We start from the raw sequence: 16,737 nt of genomic DNA, 5'->3' as shown, positions 1-16,737 counted from the left end.
AACCAGGAGAGCCGTCCATCATTCTACCATTCTCTCCTATCGTCTCGCTGCGGAAAAAATTCAGTTTCCACCACAGGAAAATTTCCAATTTTCATTTCACCAACTGCAAGGTCTTTCAAATTGGAAAATCTTGTAGGAGTGAAAATTAAAATTGAAATTTTTCCGAAGGAAATAAGCATTTCTTCATTTCTTCATTTCTTCATTTCTTCATTTCTTCATTTCTTCATTTCTTCATTTCTTCATTTCTTCTTTACTCCTGCTGCAGATGGTGCTTCGTTTTATTGTTCCTCTTATTTCAATTTCAACTTCCACCCCGCAGAAAACCTCCCCTTTCAATTCCTCCTCGCAAAACCCCAAAGAGTGACCCATAAATAAGGCCTTTTTTCTCCTCTTTTTGGTCCCACGATTTTTTAACGAATTTTCAGTAAAAATTGTTCACTTCTTTGGCCTGCCATATCTCAGAAACTAATTGTCACCTCAACCTGAAAATTGCTTGTGATTGATGTCTCATCATAAGGTATCGTTTGGCATAAAATTAAAAATCGTGGGACCAAGAAGAGGAAATTTCTTGGGTCACTCTTTCCAAATTCCAATTCCCAAAGTTCACATTCCACCTCCCAGTTCCCTCTCCATCCACGTTGCCACAACTTTGTAGCCCCCTACTCGATCAGCACTCCCTCCCCCGACCCCCTCACCCGCCACTCTCTCCCTCTCCTTCCCACAACAGTCGCTATCGTGGGTGGGGACTGGCCGACAGTCGAGTCGGATGAAAGAAGCCGTCGGTGCCCGCGGAGGGGGGAGACGAACGCCCGCAGTAGGGGTAGCCAGAGGAGGGATTGGTGGGGGTGCAGTCCCATGCTCGTAGGCGGGGTTCCCTCTTGACATGAAGAAGCTCACCGCACTGTTCCATCAGACGAGTCTTGACCCTCGAGCAGAAACGTGCGCCGTTCGTGAAAACCTGCTCGAAAAAAAAAAATCCGCTCCTTCCCTCGCCAATCCAAAGTGTCCACCCGCCACTACCACCCCTCGCAAGGTGAGGAACCGCGAAGGTGAGTCCCTCCCCGAGAGTGTCTTCGAGAACAAGCTAGTGCTAGTGCGATGACAGTGTTCAGAGGCTGAAGAAGACCAAGAGCCGAAGTGACCATTCAGCAGAGACCAATCCTCCACTCTCTGACCCCTCAACGATGCAGGCCAGCCAGGCAGCGAGCCTCCACGCGCAGAGAATCCAGGCGCTCTACATCCTGGACAACAACGACAGCTCGGGCATCCCGCACAGCGCCGGCAGCTCGGCCAGCAACTCGCCGGACCACTACGAGCGCTTCTCGCCGCCCAGCCACCTGATGGACCTGAGCAATCCGCCGGAGCACAGGGACCTACCCGGCTACCAGCCTCACCACCACCAGGTGCTCTACCAGCAGCCCGTCTACGTGATGTACGAGAACCAGGACGAGGAGAAGAGGTACCAGGAGCACAGCGGCGGCAAGATCCTCAGGGACCTTCACGCGGACTACGACAGGCGGCTCCACGACAATTCACCGGGGTTCTTGTCCGACCACAGCAGGGACCACGAGCAGAGCGTCTACCTGACCCCGTCCCCGCAGATGTACTCCTCTGGCGGCGAGGAGATGCCGGCTGGCCAGCCGCAGCAGGGCTACCATCACGTGGAGCCCGTGGAGTACAAGCCGGAGGTACTGGACTACAAGCCCGAGGCGGAGCACCAGAGGTACAAGCAGGTGGAGATGAGCCAGATGCCGGAGCCGACCTCGTCTACGAAGAGCTACCAGGTGGAGAGGAGCGGAGGGAAGAGGAAAAGGAAGTCCTGCAGCATCGAGAACGAGTCCGAGTCCGACAGCAACGCGTCGTCGACCAAGAGCAAGGTGAGGAGGAGGAGCGGGGCCACCTTCGAGGAGATCCAGAACCAGAGGGTGATGGCGAACGTCAGGGAGAGGCAGAGGACGCAGAGCTTGAACGAGGCCTTCGCCGCGCTCAGGAAGATCATACCCACCCTGCCCAGTGACAAGCTCAGCAAGATTCAGACGCTCAAGCTGGCTACTAGGTACATCGACTTCCTGTTCCAGGTCTTGCATTGCAATATGGAGAACACTGATGGGGTGGAGGATGCTGGTAAGTCTTTTTAGATATTTGCTTCTTGGGAATTGGAGCTGTGGGGGATGAGGGTGGAGGATGTGGGGCGGGAGGTTTTTTTTTATGACTTTGGCTGTTGGGGTGGAATAGAATTTTTGGGGTTGTTAGGCAACTGGGGTGGCAGTCGTTGCAGAGTAATGGTGGTGGAATTTTGTTGAGTATTTTTTGGTAGTAGTTTTTGGGTCCTTTAGAGTTAAATAGAGCACAAGAGGGGGGTCCAATCTACAGAGGGTGGTCAAATTATATATTATACTCAAATTATATACTAAACAAAAAGGTTTGAGATTTTGTAAGTTTAAGCGATAGAATGTATCTCTGCGAAAAATGGCCGCAAAAAAATAAAAAAAAACGCATTTTAACGCTTGAAGTTTCTAGTTTTTGAATCAAGTACTCAATTTTTTTCATCCGTTGTGATACTTACTGTTTTGTCAAGACGAAGCGTAGGAAACGAAGTTTCAGAATTTTTTGCCCAGTTTGAACGTATGCACCGACCCAAAAAAAATTTCTCCGGTATATTCAATGAACAGCTCTTATAGAGCAAACATTTCTCTTTAATTTCGTTGTTTTAGTTTTGTGGTATGATTTTTATTAACCGAGTTATCCGCGGTCAAATAAAAAAAGGTACTTTTCACTTTGAACACCTATAACTTGCGAACTCATGATCGTAGACAAATCTTCATGGGTGTTTTGAGAAACTAAGAAAGTTTCCTTTCAGAACCTTTAGTTGCCAATTTAAGATTTTCTTCTAATCGTATTAAATCCATTTTAAAACGATCCCAAAAATTGACGAAAATGTTTCGAGTATAATAATTTGGCCAGCCTCTGTATCTCTAAACTCTCCCAATTAAAATTTTTCTTCTGCATTGCCCATATCACTTCTCAGTAGAAATGAAAAGCTAGCAACAGCCCCCCAAAATATTGAAAAGTAGCCCTACCATGCCGCAAGTGACTGAAATAGCCGTATAAACGGTCCTAAAAATGTTCTAAATAACTGCTAGTATTTGTAAAGCCAGAAATTTAAATTTAAAGTAGCCATTCCGATGTGAGATTCGGTTTGATAGCTCAGAGAATCTCGTGCATCCGTCGGCACCTCCCCCTGGGTCGGGTAGCACGTGTTCGGGGTGACCTGGCGCGAGGAATCGCGTCTGTTTACAGTGCGAACGAATTAAACAGACCCCCAGAAGGGGCCCTCGGATTCAGAAGTCGCAGGCCATAGCCAGTAGCCACCCTAGAAGCCTCTCGCACAAGTGGCTACCCTTTCAGGCCAAACACTTCTGCCACTCGACTCGTTTTGTCGTCGACAAGTCAATATTTACAAACCAAGAGACAAACAGGATCACCCTGGAATGCCTCGAGTGGAAAAGGAACCGTTTTGTTTAAAGGAACTGCTTTCAGATAGGGCAAAGAGTAGCGGTGGAGTAGTCTTCCAAGTCTGTTAACTCCTCGTTTCAATTTCTACGCGAGATTAAACTTCTGGGACTTGAAGAAATTCAGAAAATTTGAGAATAGTTGCCATTTAATAAGATTTCTCAGCTTTCGCCTCTCCTGACACCTCTCGTGTCTCTCCCTTCGATTAAAACACTTTGCAGCCCTCAAATTCGAACTTTTCTCAGATATATCGTCTTTTTAATCGCCCTGTAGACTTGGCACTGCCACAGACGTGCAATGATTTGAAAAATGGCCCTTCGAAGCTGGCCAAATGGCAATGCTTTGCCATGATTTCAGGCGTGTAATAATATCGGGACGCCAAAAATGTTTGAGAAGAGATCCCTGGGTCCCTTTTCTGCGCGCAAGATGCAAATAATAGTCTGCGGTGTTTTTTTATTTGACTCACCGGTGATGCGCCATGATGACTCTCCCCTCGCTTCGCTGTGCATTCCTTTGACTTTCTCGGCTTTCTTTTTGGCTTCTTTGGGCTGCTCCTCCGCTCTGGGTGCTGGGGAATCGTTCACCAGGCCTGGAAGATAATTTAGAATTACTGGGGAACAATTAGTGGGCCATATCTTGGCAATGTTCACGAGTAATTAATAAGACACTGTTTAACATAGTTCGATGAGTATTGAGTTGGCACAGTATTTTTAATATTTAATATTTGAAGCAGGCTGCAGTAAATGAATTGCCAGGCACTAGATCAATTTCTGGCCAGGAGTATTCCCTTCTCTTTGTTACCAATTACTTCTCCATGAAATTACTCAATTGCAGTAGTAAGTGGCAAGAAGAGATCTCCAAACTCAATCGTCATTTCGAAACGGGAATCAAAGTAGTCCCGCAAGAAGGTAGGAAGCCCGTCGGATCTGTCTATCAAAGCAGGGAGATCATAAAACTGTAAACTAAATAAGACTTCCCAACGAAAATAGACAGACCACCAAAGTGAATTAGCTGATCAGTGTTCACTTCCTACGCCCCAAACGCACAGCTCCACCCGACCAAACACGAAACTTGTCTCCAGAGCCTTTAGTTTCTCTACAGAGCCACGACCAACAGCCTTTCTTTTCCAGCAGACAGAGTCCCAAGAAGCGCGGTGCTCGCAGCAAGAGAAATCACCTCGTCATCCTGCAGCTACATGGCCCACGAGAAGCTCTCCTACGCGTTCAGCGTCTGGAGGATGGAGGACGACTGGAACTCAAATCTCTAAGCCCCAGGATCATCCCTGAACGGTCCACCAGCCGCAAGGTTTGTCAGCCGAAAGCGAATCTCGCGAGAGAAGACACGCCGCGGACCACGTCGATTTCCTATTTTCGCTGGCTCGAAAGTATCGAAATCGCCCACTAACTTCCCTCCCCCAAGGAAACAAGGACCAAATTCTCTGCGAAAGAGGAAAGTACGCTTGGGAATCGGTCGACTCGTCCTCGGCGAGTTCCCTGCGGGGCAGCGATTTCCATTTCCGCGCTAGAACCCAGCAGCAAGGAAACTCTGCGAGCCACAGGCAAGCGAAGATCTCTTCTTCCAGCTGTAATCACCCCCAAAGAGTGCTCGGGCCAAAGGAAACTCTCGAATCAGTACAGGGAGACTTTTCAGGGCGATTAGAGGGTTAGTCACACTTGCCACTGACGACTGGTTAACAGCAATCGTTCTTACTGCCTGTATACTGGTCCCTCCTTTGAAATACAATCGCGACAGTCCTTTTCGCGACGCGATACATCAACCTGAGCCGTGCCCATAACGCGGGCCAATAATTTAGAGCCTCCCCGTTGGTCTATTAAGAGGAGGACGGACTCTGGCTTCTTGGCCAGCTCTCTTTGTGATCTCTACGCTCCGGATCGTGTAGATCAGTCTTATTAAGCTCTGCTAGCAGTCACCCGTCGCTATCAATCTTGGCAGTGATCTGTTTCCCTGCTGAGTACGGTTCGCGGTGAAGAAATCTTGATTTTCTGATTCAGAGGAAAAGTCACTTTGGGGGAGTGGGCTTGTGTTTGGATTCGTTGAAATTGTTTTTGGGCCTCGGTTTGGGGTTGGGTAATTTTATTGGGGGATTTTAATTGCTTCTTTGTGGAAGGGAAGGGTTTAAAGAATATTTCTTCTGGGTTTTGGAGACTTGCAAGTTTTTTGCTGGGGTTGTTGCGAGGGCCATTTTTATAACAGTGTTCGGAGGGCTGGGGAAAACTTGGAAATTTTAATTTGTTAGATTTTTAAGGACTTGTGTGTAGGAACAGTGGATCTTCCAGTTAAGTAAGGACTGAAGTACGTTCTGATTGAATTTAAAAGTAATTGGGGTTAATAAAACTAGCTTTAATATTTTTTTTTGGTGCCTGAAGTTGTAAATTTTGATAGAATTATCCAACACTAAGTGCAATAGCAGTTAAAAGCTGTCAGTTTACGGACAGAACTTGGGGGACAGCTCTCTGTATATTAAAACGGAAAGGGTTGCTCTACACAGTGATTGAATGGTCGATTATTGCTGGGATTCCCAAAATCACTCCCTCCTGCCGCATCCACCACTACTTGAACGGCGGTGGCGAATCCGTTAGACTGAATTTATGGCCTCAAGCTCGAGGGCAGCGGCCAACCTGGTCGCGTGCTTTCAACCTACAACTGTTTCTACCTGTCCACCGTTTATTTGACCAATTCACACAAATCATCGTCACTGTTTCTCCGACTGCTGAATTGAGATTTACTTCGCAACACCCCCAACTTAATTCCCCAAGAATCGCAAAATTATTCCAAATCAACTCGACAAAATTCAGCTGGGAATCCCATTGGAGGGGTTATTTTTGGCCCTGCGATTTTCTGACTCTCCCAATTTCACTTCTCAAAGCTTACATTATTCCAAATTCAATTCACAAAGCAGTCTACTTTCTAGATACTTCAAACCCGAAATTAAATGTACCTCCCCTAAGTGATATCCTATTTAATCCACTGAACAGCAATTTTCCCAACATCCAAAGCTTCGAAATTAAAATTCCTCAAGTGCACCTCCAGTCACTCCTTAAAAAAAAATCAATTATCAATTCCTCGAAGCCAAAGCTCACCCAGGAGCCTTCGGTCCCTCGAGGCGAGCCGATTTTCCTCCCCCAGCAGACAGTAGCGTCATCGCCGCGACTTTACGAGTCCTTTTTACGAGGCAGCGTCCCGACGCTGAGGAAACAAGCTCTAACCGACCCATGGGACGAGTAGATGAGACTCAAGCTGAAACAAAACAACCGACAGGGGCCATTAACGGGCCTTTTGGCGCCGGATAGCTGCCTCGCACGATTTTCTTCCCACAGTAGGAAGATCCTCCACCAATTTTACTCGCCCCAGCTTCACGGACCGCGACACTGTGCTCCGAGGTTTTCTGAATCCAGTGGTTACCGCGTAGAAATTCCCTCCGAAACGCAGTGTCCGGTTATTTTAAACCGTCAGAAGGAAAAGACTCGCGTTAACGAAGACACGCCGCGTTAAATCCGCCGGCAGGCTTTATTGCCGCGCTGAATCTTCGCGGAAAAAAGGCCCGGCCTCCAAACGAGGTGCCATCAGTGTCCTCGGGAGCCTGTCACCGTTTGCCTAACCGAAGCAGGAATCAGCCCCCCATTGCTTATCAATAAGAGTATTTTAATTGCTAGTGAAAAGCATTCGTCAACGTTCCCGTGCCAAGACACCCGCGATTATTCTTTTTCGCGGTACACTGCCGCTGGCAGCCATAAATCTCTTTGGATTCAATTAGCCAGGAACCCTGACGCGTCCCCGAACCCTCTCGGTGAACCAGCACACCCTCTCCCCGCAAAAACAAACCCATCGGCTCCCCCGGCTCGTGGGACGAGCTGAAGAAGTCGCTGGACGTGTCTTGTTTCCGTCCTTGAAACAATTTTGCAATTAGTTACCACTGTGCTTCGATTTTCTGTTTTATTTATTGATCATTGACAGGGAGTGTTGCTTTCTGCCTGGGGCACGATTTTGGGGCGGAATTTCGTTGCTTGGAGGGAGTCTTTAGAGGCATAGCTGGGTAAAGTCTAATCAAAATTTTACAAAGAATTTTAAATGAAGCCTGAGTGCAGAGGTGGGCGAAAATTTTATTTAAATAAAATTACGGGTAACGAATGAAAGTTAAAAAATTATTTGTCATTACTTCGTTATACTGAGTTAACTTTATTTGATATAGGAAGAATCTTTTTTTAACTTCTATTCGTTATTCGAAATTTTATTTAAATAACAAAATTGCCCATTTTTGCCTCGGTGAATCCCAAGTGAGTATTACAAATTTGATTTAACATTAACTCTAACCAAAACTCCGCAAATAACCACCAGAAGAAGTCTCCTTTCTCACAGACTCAAAAGCTATCCCAAACAACAAGAAAATCGACCGAGAAAGCCTCAAGAATTCTTTGAATCCAAACAACAATTCACAAACAACAACGATTGTCAATATTACATGATTTATCGAAAATGAAGTATATGTACACAAATTGGTAGTTTGTTTAACAATTATTGTGTTGCTACTTTATTTTTGTAAAACATTTATTATCCAAGTTAGAATATTTAAAAGATTTCTTCACCACGTTACTTGGGGATTTTGGGTTCAACGAGAGATCACATTTTTTTTAATTAATTCAATAAGAAAGCAGACCTCTGTGAAGTGTGACTAGTCCCTACTGCTCTGTAGATAAAGATCTCCCTGAATTTAGATATTATTTTATCAATTTAATAAAGTTTATCAGATTTGTAATTCGTATTTCTGCGAGGAACCTGGGCTCAGTATGGCGGTCGAAGTGATTAGATGCGAAAACTGGAAGGTTTCAGTTCTGAGTCGACAATATAATTCCTGGAGCTTGTAATATTATAAACTATGAAATCAGTCTGTGTCAATTCTATAAACGCGTTAAGAGATTGTTAAAATTGTTGGTGAGGAGATACCAAAGATGTGCCTCGTGTTGCAAAGGATCTATTTAATTATAAGCTCGGTCGTTGAAAATAATAGATAAATATTTTAAAGTTCGAAGAGGTTTTGGAAAAAACACTGCGAGCACCAAAGATGTAAATACTAGTTTAAGTACGTAATATTGTACACTGTGGAAAAAAAAACAGTGACAAATATTTTTTTGATGAACCAAGAAACAGAAAAATTCTTGAAAAAAAATTCCCTCAGCTACTAGTAATTTCGAATAAACTGCGAACATTTTTCAGAAATCGAAACAATTGAGAAGAATAAAATACCAAAATTAATCCTCCATAAAAACTGGCAATGCCTTCTTATCTCTCCGTAATTATTAATTACAAAAGAAAATAATTTCAGCAGTTAAGTTTGAATTCTCGAATTTCGACAGAATCTTCTGATTTGAAATTTAATTCCCCGAATTCGAGATTGCTGGGATTAGGGTTCACAAAATCGCCTTTTTCCATTTCTGTAAAGACCCCCACCCCTCTGTATTATAAAGAAAGTATTTAATGATAAGAAATCGAGTGCCTTTCCAGTGGCCTTGACCATACAGCTAAACAAACCAAAGAACTTGTACATAGTCTGCCTAGATTTAAGTTTAGCATAGTACCAAAGTACCAAGCTCCGCGCCGAATATTTTCAGACAGCAGAACTGTAATATAAGAGCGTATTTTGTGTATATTTCTGCGACTACCTAGCGTTAAGCACACCGTTAGCCTAGCATTGTGTAAGGTACAACTTTGGCCGGATGACGCAATAATTTATTGCCCCTCGTTGTCGAGCAACACCGAGTGGCTACTATCTCTTGTAAATAACACTGTAAATATTGTTAAGCGACCATTTTGCTGCGCAAAACCTTTCATTTATCGATTCTATTAAGCGTAAGGATAAAAAGAAGAGAAGAACAGCTGGCAGATCTGAGTGCCCAAAGTCTTCCACCTAGGAGCGTATATTTTAGTGTTAAATTATTTATAGTAATTACAATATCGAGGTGCATATATTCAATGGCTTAGGGTAGAATAAAAAAGTGGATGAGAAATTGTCTTTCGCGGTGAAAGGGTGGAATGATGGACGATTTTGAGAAGGATCACTGTGAGTTAGGTTTTCCTGAGAAATTTCTTTGATTTATCTTCTTTTCTCTGTTCGGTGATATAAGTATTCTGCTCTCCTGACTCACGCTGATTCTTGAGTCATCCAGACAGCTCACCCCACTGAGATTCGCGATTCTTTTACGCTTTTAAAGATCGCGAATGATTCCGTGGGGGCTGTTTCGTATAGTTTAAGCGAATACAACGAAAATTCGGATTTCCATTCCTGAAAACGGTGCCGAGGCGCACCTGGTTTGTACACGATCGTGCATTAGCGCGTCCCACTAATGTACAGTATTTTTATATCGATCGCGAGCGTTGCAATAAACGATCATCGATCCTGGACACGGTTTTTCATTTTTTTCACACCCTTGCCCTTGGAATTCCCGCCCTCTCTCAACGGCATACGATCCGTCTTAAAAAAATGCATCGAAAACATAGAAAGAATTTCTTTCGTGCGACGCTTCGTTGCCGAGATATTCAGTCTCAAAGACAAGTGCGCGCGGCGCCCAAAAATGCCGCTAATGCGCCTACGTCTTTGAACTCAATTTCCTCGAGAACGAAGCATCGTACGAGAAAAATTCTTCGAATATTTCCGATGCGTTTTTTCGAGCTGAATCCATTGGTACCATCAGATCCACTCTAGCTCGCACCCCCGCGCTACTATAACCCCGAAACCCCCGAGGTCTCGAGACATTCGACGTTCAACTGGGCCATCCGATAAATGGAGATCGTTTAGCCAAGAAAGACAGCTAGGAGCCGCGAGAAGAGATCGCGGAAGGGGGGTTTTAAATCTCGATCAACACTCCGTCTCGAGGCGACGTCGTTACGCCAACGACTGACGTCACAGTTCTCGTAACGAGCTGCGAAACGTATGGATATTCCCAGATCGTAAATTCGATGGGCGGCGGGGGTTGGGAGGGGGGGGGCGGGGTGGCGGAATAGCGACGGAGGAGAAGAGCCGATAAATAATTTACCAAACGGCGTGGGACGGCTGGCTTAATGGATTAGACGAGCCAGCGCAAATATTATTGCAAGGGAAACGCTTGACGCCAGTCGACGCCCAGGTCCGCGACCATTGGCCAAAAACGATGTCAACCAGCCGTCCTTCGGCCAATCCACGAATACCGGATGTAGGCAAAGGCCTCGTCGAACCGTTGTCCCCTGGACACTCCTCTTGTGCCAGGGAAGGCAGCCTCGATCCACGTCGAACGCGATGCGAGGTACGCCAGTGGGATACACCTGGTGACCTGTTGCTCGAGAGGACGTTCGGCAGAGGTTAAATCTCTCGGGGGTGAACGGAGGGGAGCTAAACGGAGAGTGCAAGCCATCCAGTGATCACTTCGAGTCGGTGGGTGGTGGCAAAGGGGGAACAAGTTTCGGGGTTTCATTGATTTTCTGAAATTCTTCATCTTCCTCTGCTCGTTTCTCTTCGTCTGCTGCTTCCTTACTTGATTCTTCTTCAGCTCCTGCTTCTTCCCCTTCTCCCACTTCCTTCGCTCGTCCAACTTGTCCCTTTTCTTCTCTCCCCGCCGCTGTCCCTTCATCTTCGCCGTCTGAGTGACTGGCAGCAGTTGCAGCGAATTGGTAGCGTACTAGCGATCGTAAAGCAGCCCACCGGTAGCTGGAAGACCTGTCACACGTTCTGCCCGCGGTGATCCCCCGAAATCTGAGAAACCACCTAAACTAAACATAGCGACCCACCACGCTCCACCAGGTTTATTTACGAACGCGGGAACCCTGGTGGAGGATCCTGCCCCAGCCCCTCGTGTGCGTGACTGTTGCACCGTTTTTCTTTCTTCTCATCTCTCATCCCAGAACCACGGACGACCCCTCGATCTCCCGTGATCCGATGCGTTTTCGATATTGCGCGACGGTCGTGGAGAAAAAGTAGCTGGACCAGCCACGGAGGGCCGCAAGACTTAACGAAGGCTCCTGGATCCTTTTCTGTGAGTTCTTCAAGGTTCCTTGAGGAGTTTGGAAGCTCCCAGAGATTTCCAGGGATCCTTGGTGACTTCTTAAAAATTTCTGCAGATTCTCAAAGACACCCACACGTTCCAAAGTTTCTCGCAGGCCTCTGTATGCCCTTAGAAATTAATTGCTAGTGGCTTCCACAGGTTTTCAAAGATTCCTCAAGATTCCTAAAACATCCTCAACGTCCCCGGTTAATTGAACCTGTTTGGCACAGCAATAGTCGCAGCAGAGGCAGCCCAGGAGAACGCAGAAGCGGGAGGAAAGTCGAGGAGGAAGAAAACGATTAGCCACGATAGAGGATCGGATAGATAAAGGCCGCCGTACCAGCGGCGGGGAAGCCTTAACATCTGTTCTCTGTCTTTTCCTACTAAATCACCGCAATTTCTGTCACTCCTTTCGTTTTCCCTCGGATGATGAATCGTCCGTCGTTAGTGCCAACGACACCCTCCCGCCCCTCCCTGTACAAACGTGAATATATCTGTATACAGAGGCGATCCAGTGGCACCGAGCACTTATTCGAGGCCCGAGGGAACCCGTTTTACTCCACCAGTTAAATCATTCCCTTGCAATCGCTCCGTGCCACTCCAACGGGACATGGGTAAATACAACAGAGAGAAAACTAGCCAGTTGGTAGCGCTCGAACGCCATTAGATGCAAACGGAAATAGAAATGGCAAAAAAAGTCCCTTCCTGCACCCCGGCTCCCCCACAAAACCCCTAAAATCTAGCGAAATATCGCACCTACGGTATTCATCTTACTACCCATCGATTGGCCGTTAAAAAGCGAACAAAAAACGTAGAGCACCATTTTCCCGTGCGACGCTGCGTTCTCGAGAAAATCGCTGGAAAGTTGCAGCGCGAAAACGCCCAGGAATGCGCGGCTAGCAACGCCTTTCATCCTTATTTTCTCGAAAACGGTAACTCCTGGAGGAAAACTTCTCTCTACGTTTTCGACGCGTTTTTTAATCCCGAATCGATGACACTACTGTCGTGAATAAATTACACGAAATTTGAGCTTGAAGAACGCAAACGTGACGGCTGCAGCGCGTCGCTTTCGGTTCTAATGAGCGTGTATCGCAGGAAACACGGTCGAACGGGTATTGTAGGCGGGGAAACGTTAATAAAAGGCGCCAGGATTCGGTAGCCGATACAGTTGCCGACCCTCGTTCGACACGAGGAACACGAATACCAGTGGCGGCTAATTAAGCCGCGTAATGAGCTCGTCCCCGCCAGTTAATTATTTCTAGAGGAGCTTTTTCGGCGGTACGCGACCGCGGCTTAGGAAATGGGGACCTGAAACGGTTCCACGAAGCTGCCTCCAACCGATCGACGACACTCTAAATCACGTTACCGCCTCGTGGCCGACGCTGCACCCTCTGGGCGCGCGTTTCGGCCGCGCCAGGGTGTCGTAAACCCTATTTCGATAAAATTATTTGCCCGATCATACAGTTCGCTCCTTGAAGCTGAGATTTTGTCAGCGAAGTGGTTCGCGAGCTTTCAAAGATTTTAAGTGCCTACTATTTATAGGAGGGCTAGTTACATTGAAACCTAGAGATATAAATAATATAAATTTGGGCGCCTATCTTGTGCACTTTGAGCGCACCTCTTCACTATTTGTGTGGAGGAAAATGTTTTCGAAATTCAATGCGAAATAGTTTAAAAAATCGAATGTCTCTTAAAAGTCTGTTTTCTTTGCAAGGAACACTAAATAATGAGACTTTCAACCCCTTGCGTTCCAAGAATTTGCTAATATCAGTAAACTTTGAGAAAATGGAAGAGTTCGTGGCTCATACTACAGAGGGTGGCCAAATTGTTATACTCAAAATATTTTCGTCAATTTTTGGGATCATTGGATCAATGGATTTAATACGATTAAAAAAAAATCATAAATTGGCAACTAAAGGTTATGAAAGGAAACTTTGTTAGCATTCATCATAATGGCTGAAAAAATTGAGTCCTTGATTCAAAAACTAGAAACTTCAAGGGTTAAAATGCGTTTTTTAAATATTTTTTGCGGCCATTTTTCGCAGAGATACAGCCATCGCTTAAACTTACAAAATCTCAAACCTTTTTGTTTGAGTATAATTTGGCCACCCACTGTAAAATAAACTACTGATTTTGAGAGCTTTGTACCACATTTCTCTGAATTCGAAATATGTCCATTTAGTAGCTAACAGTACCGAGGAAAATATTTCTGCTCCATTCACTCGCGAATAAGTCAGAGTGCAAGGGGTTAATAAAACAGCCATTTGGCCACCTTAAAGACCCATATTTCAGAAACTTCCGGTATTGAACGAAGCCTTAAACCCTCTACCAAGAATCAGATTGTCGCAATTGCCTACAAAATTCGCTACCACAATTCTACGTGAATATATGATTACTTGTAATTCATATTAAATTCATTCTAATTTCCCAATATGTTAATTTTACTATAAAAATCTAATAATCCTCAGTGTTTGCTGTTGCTTTGTATTTTTTGGATAAAAATCGTGGGCATAACACCCTGTATATAAAAATAAACCAAAGAGGCGGCTCATAAGCAGCGCAACGATTTCGGTCGTACTAATAAACATTCGAGTTTTCCAACAAAATGTATGAGCAGAAGAAACTAGTGCGAATGGCTCAGGAAACGCAGAAGGTAGTGGACACGTGTGTCTTATTTTCGCAGGATCTTAGGCGAGACAGAAGTGTCCTGGCGCCTGCTTCGATGATTTACTCCGGAGGGCGTTCTCCAGGGCGATAGAAGGTCGGGATCGTTGTTTCTGAGAGGAAGAGGCTGTCCACCGACGTGGGATACGACTTCCTTGTTGTTTCGCGGCCTAGTAAATTGCTGTTTGCTTCTTTTGCGGGATGTTTTTACGGATTAAGGTGGATCCTCCGGAGTGGCTCCAGGGGAAGCTGCAGCAGATGTGTGTGTAGTCTGGATGTAAGTTGATATTAACAATGAAAATATATAAAAAAAAAATTTGTATGTTAAACGATTTTGCTAAAAATGCACTACAAACTAAAAAATTATTATTTTCTTGTACAACAATTTTGACGGTGATTTGTAACTTTATATAAAATCATATAAACTCTGTCATTATTCTGTAGAATTGTTCAAATCAATTGTACAGAAAAAGGATAATCACAGAATTTGTATGATTTTATTTAAAGTCACATATGTTTCGCCATCAGATTTGTAGTACAAGAAAATAATTATTTTTTTAGTGCATTTTTAGTAAAATCGTTTAATATAATTTTTTTTCATATATTTTTTTTGTTTTTAGTTTTTACTGTTTGTGAATTTTTTATATATTATTTTTTTCTTTTCATTGAAAATGGAGTCGCCATGTTTGAACCATACACGAAACAAACATACAGAGGATCGAAGCTAAATAAATTCATTTAAAAAGAATGGATAATGTTGGTGAGATTGTGTTGAATGAAATTTGAGAATGTGTGTTCTGTTTTTGTAAAAAAGTCTTGGACTTGGATTTGCCTCCTTTGCTTAAAATTAAAAGTAATCTACTGTTTCGTTTTGAGGTGGAAATCGTAAGCTTACATCGCTCGATTATTATTGCTCAATTTTTTTATTTTGACCGCGAGGTGTTAGAATCATAATTTTAAATTTGAGAGCAAGATGATTATTGAAGTTTTAAGCTGAAGGTATCTTGATTCCATTGAGCACGAATTAAACCACCCACAGCACTAGAAATTAAATTTTTAAACCCCAAATATCTTATCCCTCCAGACAGATTTGAAACTCGCAAGGACGCCATTTTGGTTTCAAATTTCGCGCCCACAGAACTCACTCCTGACCCTCCCACATCTACTCAAAAATCAACAACCTAATCCTAATCTACCTCTTAATCTCCCTAAATTAGAATTCCAATCTAAAATCATCCCACTTGTCAACAATAAAACCTTAAACTTATAATCGAAAGTTTCTACCCTCCCCCCTCCAATTTCCTAACCTTCTAATCCAACTAATCAAGCACATCAAGCTTCTAAGTTAGAAGTTCTAACCTTTATTCAACATATTCGATAAACTCGTCAGAATGTTCATAGGTTATGAGTGACATTATTGTTGGAATTAGCATTTACATACCCACTCCGCTTATTTCGAGAAAACAGAAGCGGCAAGGAAGCTACAGCCAACTCCACAGGATGCGTCCTTCCTCCCGAGCGCGCACAGACAAGGGGCCATTCAAAGAAAATTCTAACTGTTTACCGCTCCGGTAAACTGCCTCGCCAACGATCCCTTTCCTTTCTTCCTTTCCCATCGATAAACTGTGAATGGTTCTTCAACCGCAACTCGTCCATAATTAAATCCCGCGAAAGAACTCCGCAAATAGCGTGCAGAACGGTAGAATTCCACGCTAACACTGCATCCACTTATTTGGCAACGAATAATCGAAACCGAAAGAATCGATCGAGATCGAAAGAATCGTCGAACCGAATATCAATATGGAACGTTTAAGGGACGCCAAAGAAGTAGAATTTACGGATATTGTTTATTATTTTCGTTATTAAAGTTAGTCTCACCTGAATTATTTTCGAGGGCACCTCTTATCGGTTTCACTAGGCTAGTCAAATGAGGTTATTATTTTTATATCAGTTCCTTTGGGCACTACTTGTAGGTGTGATGAAAATTTCCAAATTATTCTTCTGGTAATTTTAGTAGTGTCATTTGTCGGTAAAAGGGAAATATTCTTTATTGAAGTCTGAATCGTAAGATGGAAATAGCACTTTTGAAAATTGTCACGAGGGCGACACCTGTATTTGTAGATCGAATTACGATCAGAGACCGCGGCTGTTCGTCCTCGACGATATTATATGAACGTTTAATTGGGCTAGAAGCGTTATTTTTTAAGTGTTGCATAGTAAAGTGATGTTACCTCGTCGGGTATCGAAGAAATACGTGTAAATGTGCCATGGTGACTCAAGTTCTTCTGCAGGAGGAGCAAACTGGTCGATAGGCGTCAGTGGTAAGTGCAGCATTTTCAGTAGAAATTCTATCATTTCAGGCGAAAGTTCCTCTGTGATGCTAACTTTTCCGGTAGCAGAACACTCGAAATAGAAGAATCATGGTTTCTTCGTTAGAGTAATACAATATTCGCGGCGATAGCTTTTTGCTTCGAACGTAACGGCTTTTTTCGAACGAATCTCGAGTACAAATGGCGTCACTTTAAAGCGC

At 44.3% G+C, this 16,737-nt stretch overlaps 1 protein-coding gene across 3 annotated transcripts; it reads left to right on the top strand.

Annotated features, from left to right (window-relative positions):
• Window positions 1-905: 905 nt before the first annotated feature.
• Window positions 906-6,231, top strand: Twi (twist). 3 transcript variants are annotated; one of them, XM_076827718.1, is made up of 2 exons: window positions 906-2,124; window positions 4,647-6,231. In XM_076827718.1, the coding sequence occupies exons 1-2, from the start codon at window positions 1,185-1,187 to the stop codon at window positions 4,778-4,780; spliced, it is 1,074 nt and encodes a 357-aa protein (XP_076683833.1). In that variant the 5' UTR covers window positions 906-1,184; the 3' UTR covers window positions 4,781-6,231. The 3 variants fall into 3 exon arrangements, with proteins under 3 accessions (XP_076683833.1, XP_076683832.1, XP_076683831.1); XM_076827717.1 differs by having other exon boundaries at window positions 4,644-6,231; XM_076827716.1 differs by having other exon boundaries at window positions 4,630-6,231.
• Window positions 6,232-16,737: the final 10,506 nt, after the last annotated feature.

The sequence above is a fragment of the Andrena cerasifolii genome, chromosome 15, assembly GCF_050908995.1.
Source record: "Andrena cerasifolii isolate SP2316 chromosome 15, iyAndCera1_principal, whole genome shotgun sequence".
NCBI classification, from domain to species: domain Eukaryota; kingdom Metazoa; phylum Arthropoda; class Insecta; order Hymenoptera; family Andrenidae; genus Andrena; species Andrena cerasifolii.
The sequence above is the reverse complement of the archived record's forward strand: the minus strand, read 5'-3'. Positions and strand labels throughout refer to the sequence as shown.